At 42.8% G+C, this 18,636-nt stretch overlaps 1 protein-coding gene across 14 annotated transcripts in view; it reads right to left on the bottom strand.

Moving 5' to 3' along the window:
* NRXN3 (neurexin 3) overlaps positions 1–18,636 on the bottom strand; it is a 1,810,124-nt gene that overhangs the window by 207,560 nt on the left and 1,583,928 nt on the right. For all 14 annotated transcript variants that reach the window (XM_070797936.1, XM_070797932.1, XM_070797934.1 and 11 more), the window contains one exon: positions 3,668–3,839. In XM_070797936.1, the coding sequence (XP_070654037.1) occupies positions 3,668–3,839 (172 nt within the window). The remainder of the gene's footprint in view (positions 1–3,667; positions 3,840–18,636) is intronic.

The following is an 18,636-nucleotide window of genomic DNA, read 5'->3' as shown; positions in this document are numbered from 1 at the left end:
GGAATGGACACGTGGGCGTGGAAGGGGGAAAGAGGAGAGTAGGATGAATTGGGAGATTAGGACTGACGTATACACATGACCACTGTGAAATCGATTGCCAGTGGGAAGCTGCTATGAAGCACAGGAAGTTTGGCTTGGGGCTCTGTTTTGACCTAGAGGGGTGTGGTGGGGGAGGGTGGGAGGGAGATTCAAGAGGGAGGGGATATATGTAAACATACAACTGATTAACTCTGCTGTACAGCAGACACTAACACAACATTCTACAGCAATTATACTCCAATAAATAAATTTTAAAAAAGAAGAAGATGGCTTGGGGAATGGATGACTATATCACTTCTGCAGAAACTATATCAAGATCTTGACCAGGTGGCTTTGTTCTTTGATACCTAGATACAGAGGGCATTTTGATCTTATGGTTGAAAAATAAACAAATATTGCCAGATTGCTCTAATGGAGCTTTAAATTTAGTAAAATGGATCCTTTCAGTAGCACAGGAAAACAAGACGGAGAGAAAATAAGGTATCCAAAACTGAAAAGGTGAGACCCTCTTAGGAAGTCCTAGTCCAACTAGAAAGCTAACTTCCCAAAGCCATTTCCAATCTAGGTAACGGGGAAAAGTGACAGCTCCTTTAAATACTCAGTATTCTTCCAACTGCTTCAGGGAAGCACATTACCATTGTTGTTAGCAGGACAGCTTGGCCTCACTACAAATGTGTCTTCCTGCACGGCTAAGAGAACTTGTCTTTTTTAAAAGAGGGTTTTCTACTCCAACCACCTTTGTGTGGTTACTGCATTGATCTTTGTAATATGATACTTTAAGAAAAGGAATAAATATAAGATGACACAAGAAAGATGCTCATTTCTCTCTATTCATTTTCAAAATCTCCTCCAATTTGCTATGGGACGAACATTAGAAATGGTGCTCAGCTTGGAATTGGAGAATCTGGTCTCAGTTCTGTCCCTCATTTAGTATTCTCTCATGACCTTAGAAAAAAACACAATATCTCCCCGGGTTTCATTTTAAATCTGAAATAGAGAATAAAGATGCCTACCCTGCCTAATTTACAGGCTATTGAATGAAGTGGTCTGTTTGAGTGAATATGTAATAGTAAAAAATGCTAGTCAAATGTTTGGTAATCCTCATAGCTAACATTCACTGAGTAATGACTTATCTGCCCCAGCATTATGTAGGATATTTTACACGTATATTCACATTAGCCCTGGAAAGTAAGTATTATCATCATCCCGTTTTATAGACTAGGAGACAGAGACTTGGGAGGATCACCATCTTGATTAAGGTTTGGGACTGGATCACCAAATAGGAGGAATGAGCCCTTATCTAGAGAACTAAGAAAGTGGGGAGAGTAACAGAGGAGAATGCGGGGAGAAAGAATCTGACGTATTTTTGAAAGCATTATAGAGCCCCTCAGAGAAAAAAATCAGAACTGTTAGAAATTCTTACACGTATTTTACAGTTGTTATGTTTTGAATTATATGTGGGGACATGTGCCAAACATTTCAGTGCTTAGGGCGTTTCAAGGTCTTAGCCTAGCAGGCCTTGGAATTACAGCTAACGGGACCAGGTCCCAGCTCCAGCCAGTTGACTCCAAAGCCCATACTTATGACTGCTATACTGTACATGTCCTGCAATAATAACACATATTATTACTAAATAAGTTACCAACAGTTACCAGTCATAATGGTTTTCAGTGGGAAGCAATGCCATTAAAGAAAAGTTTATCCTGTTTTGAAAACATAGGAAGCAACCCATAATTTGGAACTAAAGATGCAAAGAGATAGGCATACAGCTAGGGTGACTGGTTTTCTTACATATATGTGGCTTTACAAATGGCCATTAAAGAGCCTGCTCACTGCTAGCAGCAAACTCCTGAATTCCGTTTTGGCTCAGGGCAAGTGTTAGCATCAGTTTAGAATCTTTGAAATTCCTAATAGAAACATAACAATCCCTACAGCAGCAGTGGCAGGGCCAATGATAATATGCACGGAGAGGGATTGATTTTTTCCTATGAACAAATGAACAGTTTTTAAGATTTCAGGCTATTTTGATGGCTCCCACTCCTCAGCCCCTGGAGCTGAAGCAAGAAGCATTTAAAAATCAGATCTATTAGTGCCTGGTGAATTTGGATGATGCTGAGAATTCACAGTAGCTGCTAACACCTCTGGCTTTCCTCAAAGGCTCAATGATAAACACAGAAGGTCATTTTTGTGCCTATAATAATCTGAGAAGTGCTAAGAGTATGTTGAGAGGCTCCCAGCAAAGACTGAGCTGGATACTGTATGGTCAGATGGATACTGAGATGGTGGATAAGTGAGTGGATGGGCTTTGTGCTTCAGTACTTTGGGGGTCTTGTATGTTCATCTGTGAATGCTTCCATAATTCTTAATCCAGACATAGGAAGACTATGGCTGATAGAGGAAAACCCAGTAGCACAGTTATTTCTGATTGGCTTTTAAAGAAAAGCAATGCTGACTCAGGCATGAAAAAAATAATCCCAGCCTTCAGTAATGGGACATTCTTAGGCCACAAATAGGCAAATGTACTTTACACATTTCTCTCATGTGTGATGATTATTAGCTAGATGGTTCTTACACTTCTGGAAAGGTGCTTCTGGCTTCCTCACCCCTGGGTCCACCTCACTAAAAAGAAAGTGATAACAGTGAGAAAATCATGGGCCATTTTGGAGTGTAGGAGAGAAAGAGTTAGGCATCACATACACGCCCCCATTAGTGACAAGTTCAATATTCTGGGCTATTCTCTTGTATCCACCAGGTGATAATGCAATGATGAAGCAACAGTCTTTAGCCAAAGAATTTTTCCTCCCATTCTGGGCGTTTGTATGATCAGCATTCAGGCTCTCAGGAGAAGTGAAAGATAAGAGGGAAAGCTAAGGGATTATTTGAACAGTCTTTCTACAGAAGGCAACAACCTTTCTTCCTACTGCCCTTGATTCAGCCATCTGGCCCTGGGAGTTTGCTGGTGAACTTCCCTTGACTATAAAATTTAAACAATTGATGAACCCCTCTCCCTGCTGTTAAAACGCCTGTTATGATTGATCTCTGAAAATCGAGGTAGGCTAGCATAAGTGAGAGAGAGAGAAAAAAAAGGGGGGGGGCAAAGTCCACCAAATGAATGAAATCCCACCCTGAAATTTTTCTCTTCCTGTTACTCTGACTTGATGCTCCTCAAGTTTAGTAAACTTCCTTTTACAGTCTTTCTGCCATCTCCGGCCATCTGTATGTTCAACTACACCTGATCGAACAGTGCCACAACCATTAATCAATAATCACATTGATTATTCCAAGAGTATGGATACTTGCTTCTATTAGAGATGATAGCCCTTACCCCCATCAGTCATCATTTGCAGTGCCCCAGCAAATCCATAGTCACTGTATTTGGTATGAGCCAGTCAGGCACTATTAATCAGACAAAAGAAGTATTCAGTGCATAGTTGGGAAGTCTCCAGAAGCTCCTATCCTGAACCCAGTCCTAAAGAAATACTCAATAACTTAGCTTCTCATCAAAAAAAAAAAAATGATGTGTGCTTAATATTCAGTGTTTTCATGATCTGGTGACAGTCGTGAGAAAGTCACCAGTTGGAGGCAAAAACGGGAGAACGAGAGTCTGGTCATCGAGGGTCAAACGTACCTGTGGGATAGTGCTCGTTCACTGGCCAGTTATCCACCTGCAGTGTGGCATTGCCGCCGTTCCTGGTGAAGCGCACCACGTGGTACTTGCCATCGTTTACCGGAGTCCTCTCCTCTTTGATGGAGATGTCAACTGTGCCAATATTGAAGACAACTCCGATCTTCCCCTGTTCCTACAATAAAGAGACACAAAAGGCAAGTCACCACCAACCGCAAGGCTTTCTCCCTTTCAAGTTGATCCGAAACTAACAATGAATCTGTAGGTACCCCAGAAAGAGCTGTCAGCTTGAAGTTAATAATAGTATCCTACATTTCTCCATGGGCTTTCATCCTGAACATAAAAGCCAAAGGTACAAAACCACCCAAATTGCTCTCAGAGGCTGCACTGCACAGGTTACATCATTTGATTGCCCTCAACAGATATCAAAGCCGGAACCACAGAACTACCGAACAAGTGAGGAAGGACACTGCAAGGTTCTGGGAGATGAATTAGGCCTCTTTTTGAGAAAAGGCTAATCAGACACTGAATTGTAGGTTCCCTCACAATTCAGATTTAGGATTAAAAGGGAAATACAAGGCTGCTTGCACTCTGGGGGACAATCAAGACCCAGAGGAGGTGTACACAGTGGTTAAGAGCCAATTCCATAGAAGGCGGCCCTGCAGGTTTACTCCTGGTGACACGTTCTGCAGGTTGAAAGAATTTGGAGAATATATCCTCAGGGGAGGCAGCTGGAACTGAGCTGGGGTTTCCCGAGTCAGATGCTGGCACTTTTCCTACGCTTGTAGCCCTATTCCTAAGATTAATCCAAAGAGGGACGTAATATTCACTGCTACAACTTTATGTCACACAGCAGAAGAGAACCTCTGCGGCCCTAACACAGACTTCTAGAAGGGAGAACACAATGAATTCCAGAAGGGTAACATTAGGGCAACGAAGGTGATGACTATGGTGGTGGTGGTGGTGACATTATCCAAACCCTGGGAAGTGCCTAGAAACACTGACATGTAAATAACAGTGCTATTAAAAGTCTTGCTCTTCTCCTCTAATAATTGGTTGTGACTAAGAGTTGGAATTACTATTCAGAAGATGACATAGCATCACTGATCAGATATAATCAGTCTCTTGACACCTCTATGAATGTATCAGCATGCAGAGTGTCACGGAGAAGGCAATGGCACCCCACTCCAGTACTCTTGCCTGGCAAATCCCATGGACGGAGGAGCCTGGTGGGGTTGCTTAGCAGTCCATGGGGTCGCTAAGAGTCGGACACGACTGAGCAACTTTACTTTCACTTTTCACTTTCATGCATTGGAAAAGGAAATGGCAACCCACTCCAGTGTTCTTGCCCAGAGAATCCCAGGGACGGGGGAGCCTGGTGGGCTGTCGTCTATGGGGTCGCACAGGGTCAGACACGACTGAAGTGACTTAGCAGCAGCAGCAGCAGCAGCAGGGTGTCAGGAGACATCTTTCTCCATTTCTCTAGTTGTCTGGCTTATTGGTTAAACAGTTGGTTGGACTTTCAAAAATAATAAAATTTAGCTGCAATTCTGATGTTCTACAAGACCGAGTCACAATATTTGTTCCCATAGTCTCTGCTATGCTCTATTTCTTTATATTCAAGAAGGAGGAAGAGGAGGAATAAAGGATGGAGAAGAATATGGGAAAAGAAGTCCAGAATCCACATAAACCAAGACATAGGAGAGATTTCACTGAATGTTAAGTTTATTAATTTGGTTCATTCAATATGTAAATATACTGTTTATTAAGCACTCAATATACACAAAGTTGGGGCTTCCGCTGTGGCTCAGACAGTAAAGAATCTGCCTGCAATGCAGGAGACTTGGGTTCGATCTCAGGGTCAGGAAGATCCCCTGGAGAAAGGAATCACAACCCACTCCAGTATTCTTGTCTGGAGAATTTCAGGGTCAGAGGAGTCTGGAGGGCTACAGTTCATGGTTCAAGTTGCAAAGAGTCAGACATGACTGAGTGATTAAACGCACATGTGCGTGCGTGCGCACGCACACACACACACACACACACACACACACACACACACTTGGAGTCAGTAAGAGTTCTGGTGAGATTTTAGGTACTGGTTTCCGTGTAGTTTGCCACACATCACTTATTTTCCCAGAAGACAGGCTTTCCTCAACTAGTCAATTTTCCTTTAGTATGTGAACACATCTTGTGCCCAACAAAAGAATGAGTAAGGATGTCGGACTCTTAGTCTTTAAAAGCAGGAATCTAGACTGCTTTCAGCATGCAGGGATACTTAGAAACATCACTGCTTCTTTGTACCCTGACAGTGCAGCACGTGATATAAAGCGATGTCTGCAATGTCCATGTTCTGTTCTCTGGGAGAAGTAATTCAGTTGCCTCCCCAAATGGATACTAAACATACTCATTTTCTTAAGTTTTTAAGAAACAAGATTGCTTCAGTCCCTGCATATTGTGACAGTGTGCTCTCAGCTTTGCTTTGCTTTCCTATCTCTGTATCTCCGGCAATAAAAAAGTACCTACTATTAAAACATGACGCATGTGTAAATGAACCAGATGATGGCTTCCTTTGCATCTTTCATGCCCATAATTCATAGTATTATGATCCATTTTATTCTTTCTCCTTAATTCTCTGGGAATGTAGACATGACAACATGACTTTTCTGCTTTTTCTTACTTAAAGAGTTGGCATGAACTTCTAAGGGTATGTGTGTGTGTGTGTGTGTTGGTACCTAATCATCCCCAAGCCTAAACAAGCAAGGCTATAACAACCTGTGTCTTGCTAAGTCACTTCACTTGTGTCTGTAGCCTGCCAGACTCCTCTGTTCATGGGATTCTCCAAGGCAAGATCCTGGAGTGGGTTGCCATTTCCTCCTCCATAACAATAACCTTTTTAGCAGAACTGAAGGACTAGGCGAGTTAAGAAACCACGACTGCAGATACCATCACTCCACTGCCCACCCCATGTGGGCTGTTGATTGCACCACTGTTCTTCTATAAAAAACCACCGTATAAATCCTGGATGCGTGGAATGGACGGTTGGTGATTCAGTTCACCTCAGAGTCACTAATTAATCAGGGATGGAGAACAGTTTTAGGGGGAGAGAGGAGACCTTGAAACCAGCCTTCTGCAGCTTTTCAGCAACAGCAGTGGCAAAGTACAGTTCTGGCTCACTGAGTGGTCTGATGGGCGAGATATGTTCACTTGGGCAGCTTTTCTGCAAGATCCATAATAGATTCAGGCAAAAGAAAAGATTTAATCTCTGCCAGAATAAATATTTGGTCCTTATCTTAGGCACCACACGTTTGCCATTGCAATCACTGTTTTGGAGAGGTCTTCTTAATCCTGCTCGCACGCTGCCCCTGTCAGGGGAGGCCCTCACCCACGTTTCACTGTGTTTCCTGCAGTGGTAAATGTGGCTGTGCTGGACCTCGGATGTGGCCTCTTCCCTCGCAGTAATAAGATTTCATTACTGCAACCCCCTCATCATTTGTCTTGGGACCACAGTGGCATTATAATCCGTGGCTAACTGCTTCGTCTCAGTTCATTACAGACTTGGTGGCAAATACTCATACAGTTGCCCAGGCTTGAATCCATCACGCTCAGCTGCCATGAAAATAAACTCTGCTGGCACAGGTGTCCAGAAAAGAGAAGATGTGAAGGATAAAAGACATTGGCTTTGGAGTCAACCCTGACTAATCTTGGGCAAGTCATTTAACTTTTCTGAACCCACGTGTTAATAAGATATTATGGGGACAGGAGACCAGTTTTATATACTTTGGAGGACTGTTATAAAATGATAATATGATAATCATGAATGTCATGAGAGTCATGATTTCATAACTGAAATGACATGATTAATATGATAATACTTCATAAATAATAAAATATTATACACACATACGAGATACATGAAAATAGGAGAATGAACCATCCAATCATTTGACCATTTAAAACAGTCTGTGATTACTAGAGAAACTAATTGGTTCAATATGATAAACATAGCTTTTAGCATCTCTTGGTTCATACAATACCACTGACTTTAAAAATATATGACCTTGGGCAGGTTGTTTAACTTCTGATAGTTCTTCTGTAAAGGGACGAATGGAGGACTTTAGAAGAATACACCTGTGTGAAGCACATGGTATATGGCTGAGTATACACCGCTGCTGCTATGCTGCTAAGTCGCTTCTGTCATGTCCGACTCTGTGCGACAGCACAGATGTCCCATAGATGGCAGCCCACCAGGCTCCCCCGTCCCTGGGATTCTCCAGGCAAGAACACTGGAGTGAGTTGCCATTTTCTTCTCCAATGCTTGAAAGCAAAAAGTGAAAGTGAAGTCGCTCAGTCTTGCCGACTCTTAGCAACCCCGTGGACTGCAGCCCACCAGGCTCCTCTGTCCATGGGATTTTCCAGGCAAGAGTACTGGAGTGGACTGCCATTGCCTTCTCCAGAGTATACACTGGGAGCTCCATAAATGTCAGTTGCTTTTTCTCTTTCTTTCCCCTCGTGAGTGTAGCTGAATGTAGAGGCATAAGCCTAGGACTGATTGGTCTGGCAACACTGTTATTAAGGAATATTGTAGAAATAAATGTACTATGCTGTGCTTAGTCGCTTCTGACTCTTTGTGATGCTATGGACTCTAGCCCACCACATTCTTCTGTCCATGGGCATTCTTCAGGCAAGAATACTGGAGTGGGTTGCCATGCCCTCCTCCAGGGGATCTTCCCAACCTAGGGATCGAACCCAGGTCTCCCACATTGCAGGTGGATTCTTTACCATCTGAGCTATCAGTGAAGCCCAGAAATAAATGTAAATTTTAGCAAATAGAACACTAAAAAAACAAGATTTGCACAGTTGATTTTCTACCACAATTTGGTAGTGTCTCTCTCTACACATTCCTTGGTCCCTTTTATAAGCCTCTCCAAGATAAGCAAAGTGTAGCTGCAAAAAACAGCATGACTATAAATTTAAATAACTCCACGCCCTTCACCACTAAAGTTGCTACCAAGGCAATCATTTCAATCTATGTTTCTCCTTGTATTAAATACAAAGACAAGTGGTAAATCAGAAGACATTACCAAAGAATCCTCAAGTGCATTCAGGAAAAAACTGAACAGTATAGAAAACAGCTGTCTTTAAACTGTCAGTAAGTCATTCTTCATCAGTAATGACTCTTTATGAGCCCACCTGGTTCCTCAAATTAGTCTAGCTCCAGCTTTCCAATCCCTCATCAACCAAATCACAGTTACTGCTATGGAGAAGACCCTAGAGATGCTACAATACTGGAGTCAGATTTCAGGAGCAGGAATGCACATGGGCAAGAAAAATCCTCAGGGTTAAAGGTCTCCTTGAAGGAGATCTCTTCATTCATTCCAGAGTGCCCCAGAGGAAGGCAGAATCCACCGGCTGCTATTTTGGAAAACTGCAGTTGAAAGAAACAGAACTGGGGCCCTCAAACATATGCCATGATGATATTGAGAAAGTGGTTCTCAATATCTCAACTTCTGGCTTCACGTGGAATTTGTGAGTTCAGTGTTAGGTGATCACACATGATAACAACACGTATGGGAGCCCTCTTGGGGTCGGACACTGGGGTCCACCATACTCCTTTCAGAATCCGCGTTATAGTTAATAAAGTGGTCCATGGCACTGTTTTACTACAGTGTAGTTCTCCTCCACCATGGGCTCATAGGAAGAGAAATTCTGGGTCCTCTCGTGGTAGTGGGGCCAATGGACCAGTGTTGGCCAATGAAATCAGGTGTTGGCCAATGAAATCAGGTGTTGGCCAATAAAACCCTGAACCATCCATTTAATTGCTGATGTGAGACCTGCCAGAGTTCTCCCATTTGCTCCGAAGAAGGGCTTCCCAGGTGACTCAGATGGTAAAGAGTCTGCCTGTAATGCAGGAGACCTAGGTTTGATCCCTGGGTTGGGAAGATCCCCTGGAGAAGGGGATGGCTACCTACTCCAGTATTCTTGCCTAGAAAATTCCATGGAGAGAGGAGCCTGCTGGGCCAGACTATAGTCCATGAGTTGCAAAGACACGATTGAGTGACTAACACTTTCCCTGCACCCAGCAAATTCCTGGTAGTAGCTTCTTTGTCAGTCTGGGTCATTGAATGAGGATGACAACAAGCCACAATGCAGCAGACACGGAACATTCGAGAAACAAAGCTTTGTTGCTGTACGCCAGCAAAAATTTGAAGCTGTTTGTTATGGCAACATAACCCTGGCTATCTGGATGATGAACTATGTGCTCGGCAAATAATTTTAATAGAATAATTTTCAAATTCTCACAATTACCCTCCAAAATTTATAGGTTAAAAAGATGAAGATTCAGAGATTTGAGAATTCACACAACTACTAAGAAACATATTTAATATTAGAATACAGCTCTTTCTAACTTTACAACCCATGGATTTTTCACCTTGTTATGTTTCCATTATATGTATTACACGTTGCAACTGAGTTATATATATACGACGGTACACACATTACGTATTTTACACTTTATAATCTGTATAACCTGCCGATCTGTCTGCCTAAAGTACTTGCGTGCATTCCAAATGTAGGAATCCTAACAGGTGCTCAGTAAATGCTTTGCTAAATTAATGGATGAGTGAATGAATAATGAATTAGAATGTGTGGTCACGATAGGAAAAAAAAAAAATTGTGCTAATAAGCTTTTACACCATGGGAAGCTAACTAGGATTTTAACAGTATAGGATGAAGCAGAGAATTGGTTATCTATATTGAGAATTTTTATTTGCAATACATCTTAGGCAAAACATATAGTCTCATTATGCTTTATATACACAACCTAAAAATATAAGAAGTGTTAGTCACTCTGTTGTATCCGACTCTTTGTGACCCCCATGGACTGTACCCCACCAGGCTCCTCTGTCCATGGAATTTTCCAGGCAAGAATACTGGAGTAAGTAGCCATTCCCTTCTCCAGGGGATCTTCCCAACCCAGGGATCGAACCCAGGTCTCCCACATGGCAGGCAGATTCTTTATCATCTGAGCCACCAGAGAAATAAATACAAAAGGATAAGGTACAATTTACTTGATTTGTCAGATAATTTCGACTGAGGGAGGTTTTTATTAAAGATCACTAGAATAAAACACCCTGCATTTAGTAGATCACTCATGGGTTCTTTTAGTCACTATTAATTATCCTTCAGTGAAGACTGTAAGTCCATCCTTCCAATGTTATAGTCTCCTTGTTCTAGACCCAGGATAACTGTGAGATAATAAGCCATTAGTGTGCACTTCTGGTGTACAAAGCCATGTGCTATGAAGGGATTCAAGATCAGGTCTCTCTCAGTAAGTCCAAGATGGAGAATAAACCTATCAGGAATCACTCAAAAGACAAGGTTCCAAGCTGTGCAGCTGGAGATGGTTTGAACTCCAATTAACATCCCATGACAATGACCCAGTCTTCTTCCTTCGAGGAGTTTACGTGTGGCTGTGTGGCAGGAAGGGCAGGGAGGGAAGAAGAGAAGGTGTGTTCTGGGTCTGGAAGCCTTTATGATTTAGAAGCAGAAGACCCAAGCCCTGTCAAGGTTCTGCATCTTGAGGTCCAGCTGATCTGCAAGAGGTCTCAGCTGTCTCTATGAAAAATTAGAACAGTATTATACAGACAACAATAATACTAATGCCTGTGTTAGATGGCACTTAAGAGAAATGAATGAAACCTTGGCAGATTATAATGTGCCGCACAGAGGATGCTATAAGCATAATGTTAACAGTGGGGGTGTAGATGGCAATAATAGCAAAGAGAGTGAGGATAACTGGGTGAGAAACAGTATGACAGATGATGGGTGAGTCAGAGGCTTTGGACATGCCCTGTAGGATAGTTCTCCGTGTATCTGAAATGACTGTCTTCCATTCGAGATCATCAACTCCAGCATCTGTACAGATTGTCCCTAGAAAATTCACGTTAAATGGCTTGGAAATAAATTCTATTTTCCTAAACCTGCACGAGTCGCTACGACCTTTGTACCCACCCGGGAAAATTGCATCCGCCTTCTCCCCCGGCTACAGCTGTGCTTGCTCCTGTTGTTTTGCTGATGTCTTGTTCATGAGGTCAATCGATTAAAGCGGATTAGATCCACAGACCGAAATACTAACAGAGGGCCGAGAGAGATAAGACTGATAAATAGCTCAAGACAGCTCCTTCTCTAACTCCCAGCAAATAAGGAAAAAAAAAAAAAAAGAGAGAGAGAGAGAGACGGCAAGCATGGATGACAGCTCAGGACAAAAGAACTCTGACCTGAAGAGGGGAACTCAAGGAAGGACAAGGCAGTTGGTGCAAGTAAATAAGTTGTAAGTCAGATCCAGGGCTAGAACAGTCACCGGTCACACACCAGAATCCTGAGTCATCATGTCCTTCAAACCCACTCTGAACATGCACTGTGGATCCACAGACCCCCATGTCACACTGCCTGGTTTGGTAGTTAAGTCTGACCATCAAGCAAAAATTGAAGTTCATTTCCGTAGGAGCCTCCGTGTTGCGCCAGGGCCTGGAGCAGTCTCCTGGCAGGATTCAGGTGACAGCTGGCAGGGCAGTGCTGACTGAAACCCAGTCCAGACTGAACATCTCCTATAAATGCCTTGTTTCTCCTCCAAATCTCTGCCACAGCTGTGAGGAACCACCCAACGGCCTTAATAAAGAGACCTTAAGCCCTGTGCTCACAGTAACAGCAAAATCCTCAAAATGAAGAAGAAGCATTTAAATCACCAAGAATGCTTCCAGAATATCTGACATCTTCCCTGCATACATACAAAGTGTGGTCCTGGGACCTGTAGCATCAGCATCGCTTAGGAACTCATTAGAAATGCCAATTCTTGGATCTAAAACCAGAGTGTGAAGTGGTAACTTCAGAGTGGGGGCCAGCAGTCTGCATCTTCACAGGCTCTCCAGGTGGTTCAGACACCTGGTCTGGGGTGTCTCAGGTCTGGGGACCAATTCTTATATGGATGTCTTGGTTCCCCTAGGGCAGTGGTTTCAATTGGGGTAGAGTGGGTGATTTTTGTGCCCAGGGACATTTGGCAATGCCTGGAGATACTTCTGCTTGTCACAGCGGGAGGTGGGGTGCTAACGGAATCTCGGGGGTACAGGCCAGAAATGTTCAATATCCAGCAATGCACAACCAAGAAATGCCTGTCCTATACCACGAATCGTGTCACTGTTGGAAACTGCAGCGGGAAGTACAAAACTTCAGCCACACAACAAACATCCATGGAGCATGTTCTGCCTGACAGAAACCGATCTACAAGCATTTAGATATGCATGATCAGATTGACTTCCCACAATACTCCTCCTATGAGGTGTGTGTGCATGCACATAACACAAACACACACAGCGCACACATGTCCACGAGAGCATGCCTGTGTACGCACAGGTGAAGCTTTACTTATTTCGTATAAAACTGGCTGGCCCTCAGAGCACACAATAAGCCATGAGCATGAGGGGTAATCTGAGTTACTTCTCCTCTATGCTCTATTCCAGTGCCCTTTTTATAGACGTAAATTTGGCAATGCGAGCTCACAGAGCCGGGGAGTGGCAGGCCTGGAACACACGTCCTGCGTTCCGTGTTCTCTGTCTGCTCTTGCAGACACGCATTGCTACTACCCCTCGGGAAAGCCTCTATTGCATCCCTGGGTACAACGGCATTAACTGATCATCCCAAATCCATTTTAGCCCTTGACTCTTCACTACAGCCTAGGTCATTCCAGTCAGTTTCCATGAAGAGGTATAATCAGTTTTAAGTGGGCTTTAAAGGAAAAACTTTGTGTCCTAGAACTAGATATTCTAGCTCAAGGAGGAGCAGCAGCTCCCATAGAAAAGCAAGGCTGGTAAACAGCTCACAACCTTTCAAGACCTATTTTGTGATGGTAAGGAAACCTTCATGGATTCTTCAAAGTGCTCTATCTGCCTATCTTTCAAGTGATAGACAGTTAACATTATGGCTTTGAGGAGAGTGGACCTAGGTGAATAATAAAGCTCAACCAAGAATTATTGGTTTCATAAACAAAGGATTCTCAGTCATTTCCATAGATTAATTCCCAGGCTATACCCTATACTTTTTTCTAGCTGAAGAGGAAAATAAAAAAATAGTATACACATTTCAGAACTGAGAGATTTATTACCTTTGGGATTATCAGAAAATACAATGTAGATGATTGCATTTTTTATGATGCCTTTGGAGACTGGGTATATAGAAGATTCAGGAGGCAGAATGGTCTGAAGTAAAGACCAGCAACTATGGGCCAAATCTGGCTGTTGCCTGTTCATGTAAATAAAGTTTTATTGGGACACAGCTGTGCTCATTCGTTTCTCTGTGGTCTTTGGCTACTGTAGCAACGCAACAGCAGAGCTGAGCAGTTGCAACAGAAAAGTCTGCTGACCCCCATTGTGAAATCTGGCACAATGGACAGCTAGTTATGATTTTTTTTTTACTTTAGTTTTTGACCAATAGTTTAGGTTAACATGTTCAGAATAACTCAAACACTAGTGGGAGGGTCAAATGGGGAGCCTCCACTGTCTCAACTCAACTATTACTGACAAATACAGCACATTTCTAATAAGATGAAATATATAAAAATCCATCCAATTGAGGCATAAACTAATCTATTTCAGACCCATTAAGGGTAGTTTAGATACTACAATCAATTCAACATAACTGTTTGAAGGTAGGCAGCTGTGGATACAGAGAAATAAATTTGAGGCTGCTGGCAAAAGCTGATGGTGCCTAGAAGAGGCTGGTAATGGAGGAGATGGAGCAGAGTTGTAAAAGTTATTAAAATTATAATGATATGACATTTTCCTTCTGAAAATGTGTCTGGTTCTGTGGAGTGAATCATGTACATGCTAAAGGCTCGGGACTCTAAAAGCCAACACATATCACTCTGATGCCAGGACTTGAGTTGAATCCATTAGACGGAATGAAAGAAGAGAGTATCACTGCAGCCCAATGAATATCTCAGTCTCCAGGGCTCCCATGCATCTGCAAGACACCTGAGTCCCTTGAGTGATAAATGGTGATTCACGGAGCTCTCTCGGTTTACCTGCAAGGAGAATCGATGGTGTCATCATCTTGGAACGAACATACTGCAATAGAGACTCATTTTTCCTTTGCTAGTTATCGTAAACAAAATGGCCAGCAGACTCTAATATATCAGCGGGGCCTGTCTGCGCTCAGGGACAGTGGTGTGTGTGTGTCCTGGAGATAGTGTTACAGCTTGGTGTTTCATCCAAGTGATGGTTTATGATCCTCCTCTTTGTCAATGATCACCACTGTAACAGTCTCTTTGGGATCTTATCAGTATTTCTAATTCAAAAGGTTCATTCTGACCTACCCCCATTGGCCATAATAAAAGCAAGAGAGGGAAGCAAAAAAAAAAAAAAAGGGAAATTTAAACAAGCTGGCACAAATAAGAAGGCAGGCTTTCTGGCCTCCAAGCTGGTTTCAAAGTCACTGTAGGGGAAAGTAATTCGGGTGTCCCAGCAAAAGTATGAAAAAAAGAACACTTTCCCTGGGGCCCGGGGGAGATGAGTGAAAGTCACCCAAATGTGAAACTTGAAAACGTGTCACAGGGAGATGACTCACGCCTTTGGAAAAGCATCCAACATAGCAGCACTGAGAATTATTTCAAAGCTGCATGATCCTTTGATAGAATAATTAGAAAGCACATCTCCTTATCTTAATTTACTTGAATTTAGTCTTGCTACCAAGCTGTAAAGTGAATACGTCTCACCCGAGTGGGAGAAATACCCCTGAGATACTAGGAAGTTGTTGTTCGTCTATGATCTGGCATGCACTGTGAGCCACCCGGGAGCTAACCACAGCTTCAAATACACAAATTATCCATGGAGTTTATAATAAATCCATGCACAATATGAAGAAGTATTTCTATTATGGCATTTAAAGGGCACAAACATTCCTTATTCTCTCCTTTATGAGTGTGCTACAATTTTATCCACTGATATAAAGATGCTAAATGTTTGCATCCAAAAGTCTAAGGAACACATTGCTAGGGAAATAGAGGTTGTATGTGTGTGCATGCCCACATAGTGTGTGCACGTGTGTGTGTTGAAGCAAGACCTTAAAACTTAATGTAGCCCAAAGCTAGTTTCTCAGACCCTCTCCTTCATATTTTAAGTAAAGGGATGCTGATTCAGGAGAACCCAGGCCTCTCTGTGTAGATCAAAAAGCAGCTGTAGACAAGCTTTTATCATGCCCCTGGATGGCCCCTGAACAGTCAGGGCAATGCTCGGGACTTTACTTCCTAGAAGCCTTCTTAGGAACGCGAATCTATCACACATAAAACTCAGCACAAGCTATGGATTCACATGATCAGGCTGATCTACGGTCAACATGAGCTCCAGGGAATGAATGGCTTGATCATTCGGAATCACTTATCCAGTAACTCAGAGGCAGAACAGATCTCCTAGGCTGGCTCACACCAACACTGAATGAGGTATCCTTTCTGACATGGAGAAGAGACTTCCTTCTGCCAGAGAGACCAGTTTTCCTAGCCAGTGGACAAAGACCTACAGGGATAAATAATATCCTGCATGCGTGCTGTCCCAGAGCCATCTTTAACTAGTCATCCCATAATCCCTCCAGTATCCACTCAACAACAGAGCTGACTGTTTGCATTGATTCATTCCAACTTTTTCTTAATGGAACAGTTCTTTTTCCCGGTTACATCATGAGCATCATGAGGGTAGAAGATACATTTATGTCCTTCTCCATATAGACCAATAAATGTTCAGCTGAGCACCTAACACAGTGGTTAAAGCATCTTTGCATTTCTCAGCAAGTAACACTTGAGTGTAACATTTCCATCCATGGTCCATTTATTGCTTTGCAACTTTTGCTATGATTTTGCTTTGAGTGCTTTTGAAAATGTGACCCATGACGACGACTCAGGGGACCGTGGGCACTACCTTATTTCACACAGCCTACTAAAACAGTATCCAGGATAATTGCCAACAAGCCTGTGCAGCCCAAGGAGAACTTGCTCCAAATACTTGGAGGTGAGAGGTTTAGTAATCCATTACCACGGTCCTCAATCCACTTTGATTTTTTAAAAATTCAAATTAGATTCAAATAAAAGTCCTAGGGATGGAATGACTCCATACCATTACCAGTTCCTCAAACTATTTGATTCTCATAAACAACATCTTAACTGTTGAAACATCCAGGAGTCCAGACTTTCAGGAGACTCTCTCCATTTTCCTGCCTTCTCTTCTGCTCCTCAATGCAGTGACTGCTGGGCAGTGCCACAGCCAAGCTCTGCCCTTGGGGGCCTGTTCCCTCATCACAGTTGCTAGGGCCACCTTTTAGTGAGCTGTACTATAATCTCCATCCACTGTCAATTTGCACTAGACTTACCAAATTGAGGATCTTTACACATAGTAACATTTTTTAAAATGCTACCTTTATTTCTCCAAGTAAATGTTGCCTAAGTCTGAGTCAACTCACAGAGGACTGGCAATCAAGTATCTACTGATTATACACTCTAGACAGGGCACTTTGTCAGACCCATCAGAAGCTAAAGAATAGATTTAGCATGATTCAGAGAATCCCATGGATGGAGGAGCCTGGCAGGCTGAAGTCCATGGGGTCGCTAAGAGTCAGACACGACTGAGTGACTTCACTTTCACTTTTCACTTTCGGGTCACATAGAGTTGGACATGACTGAAGCGACTTAGCAGCAGCAGCAGCAGCCCTTAAGAGTGTAAACTCAGTACCATTTTTCTAGATTTCATACGCATGTGTTAATATACAATATTTGTCTTTCTCTTTCTGACTTACTTCACTGTGCAATAGGCTCTAGGTCCATCCCCCTCATTAGGACTGACTCAAATGCATTCTTTCTTATAGCTAAGTAATATTTCATTGTGTGTATGTACCACAATTTCTGTATCCATTCATCTGTTGATAGACATCTAGGTTGCTTCCATGTTCTAGCTGTTGTAAAAAGTGCTGCAACGAACAATGGTGTATAAGCATCTCTTGCGATTATGGTTTTCTCAGGGTACACGTGTGGTAGTAGATTATTGGGTCCTACGGTACTATTTACAGGGTGGCAGTGGAGACACGGACATAAAGAACAGGCTGCAGACACAGTGCGGGAAGGGAGGGTGGGACAAATTGAGGCAGTGGCATGGAAACATACATGACCATACGTGAAATACATGGGCAGTGGGAATTTTCTGTGTGACACAGGGGGTCAACCCAGTGCTCTGAGACAACCTAGAGGGTAGGATGCAGTGGGAGATGGGAGGGAGGTTCAAGAGGGAGGGGACAAGGTATGCCTAGGGCTGATTCATGTCGATGTTTGGCAGAAACCATCACAGTAGTGAAAAGCAATCATCATCCAATAAAAATTTTTAAAATAAATAAAAACATCTAGAATCTTAAGAAGAGTGTAAACTCCACCATGATATTGTAAAAAGGCATTAGTGTGGGAATCAGTAGACATGGATCTCAGTTCTAGTTGTTTACTTAACGCAACTCATGGGACAGGTCACAAGTACTCTGGGTGTAGTTTCCTCGAGTGTAAGACAGGGTTGGCATCACTGAGCTCTCGGGCGGTGATGAAGGTAAAAAGAGAGAGAGATGTTTGTGATAGCCACTTGAAAATTATGGGGCACTGAAAACAAAAAGCGTCTCGTTACAAATCAGGTGGGGACAAATACAAAGGAAAAACAAGCACACGATTCTCTAAATTAAGACAGAAGGAATAAAAATAAACATCTCAAGTCAGTCCTTGACAAATTGCCCAGGTGACTGGCGGTAGAGGATTTACTGTGTGTCCTCAGGACAGAAAATGCCACCTTCTTTAGTAGGGGGTCAGGCCAATGATGGGGAAAATGTGGGGTTAGATCAGACATGTTTAAGTAATAAAAATGAGGAAGGAGGAATGGCAGGAGTTTAGAAGGTTGATACTA

This window comes from Bos indicus, chromosome 10 (assembly GCF_029378745.1).
Source record: "Bos indicus isolate NIAB-ARS_2022 breed Sahiwal x Tharparkar chromosome 10, NIAB-ARS_B.indTharparkar_mat_pri_1.0, whole genome shotgun sequence".
NCBI classification, from domain to species: Eukaryota; Metazoa; Chordata; class Mammalia; order Artiodactyla; family Bovidae; genus Bos; species Bos indicus.
Note: the sequence above shows the minus strand (reverse complement) of the source record. Positions and strands in the feature narration are given on the sequence as shown.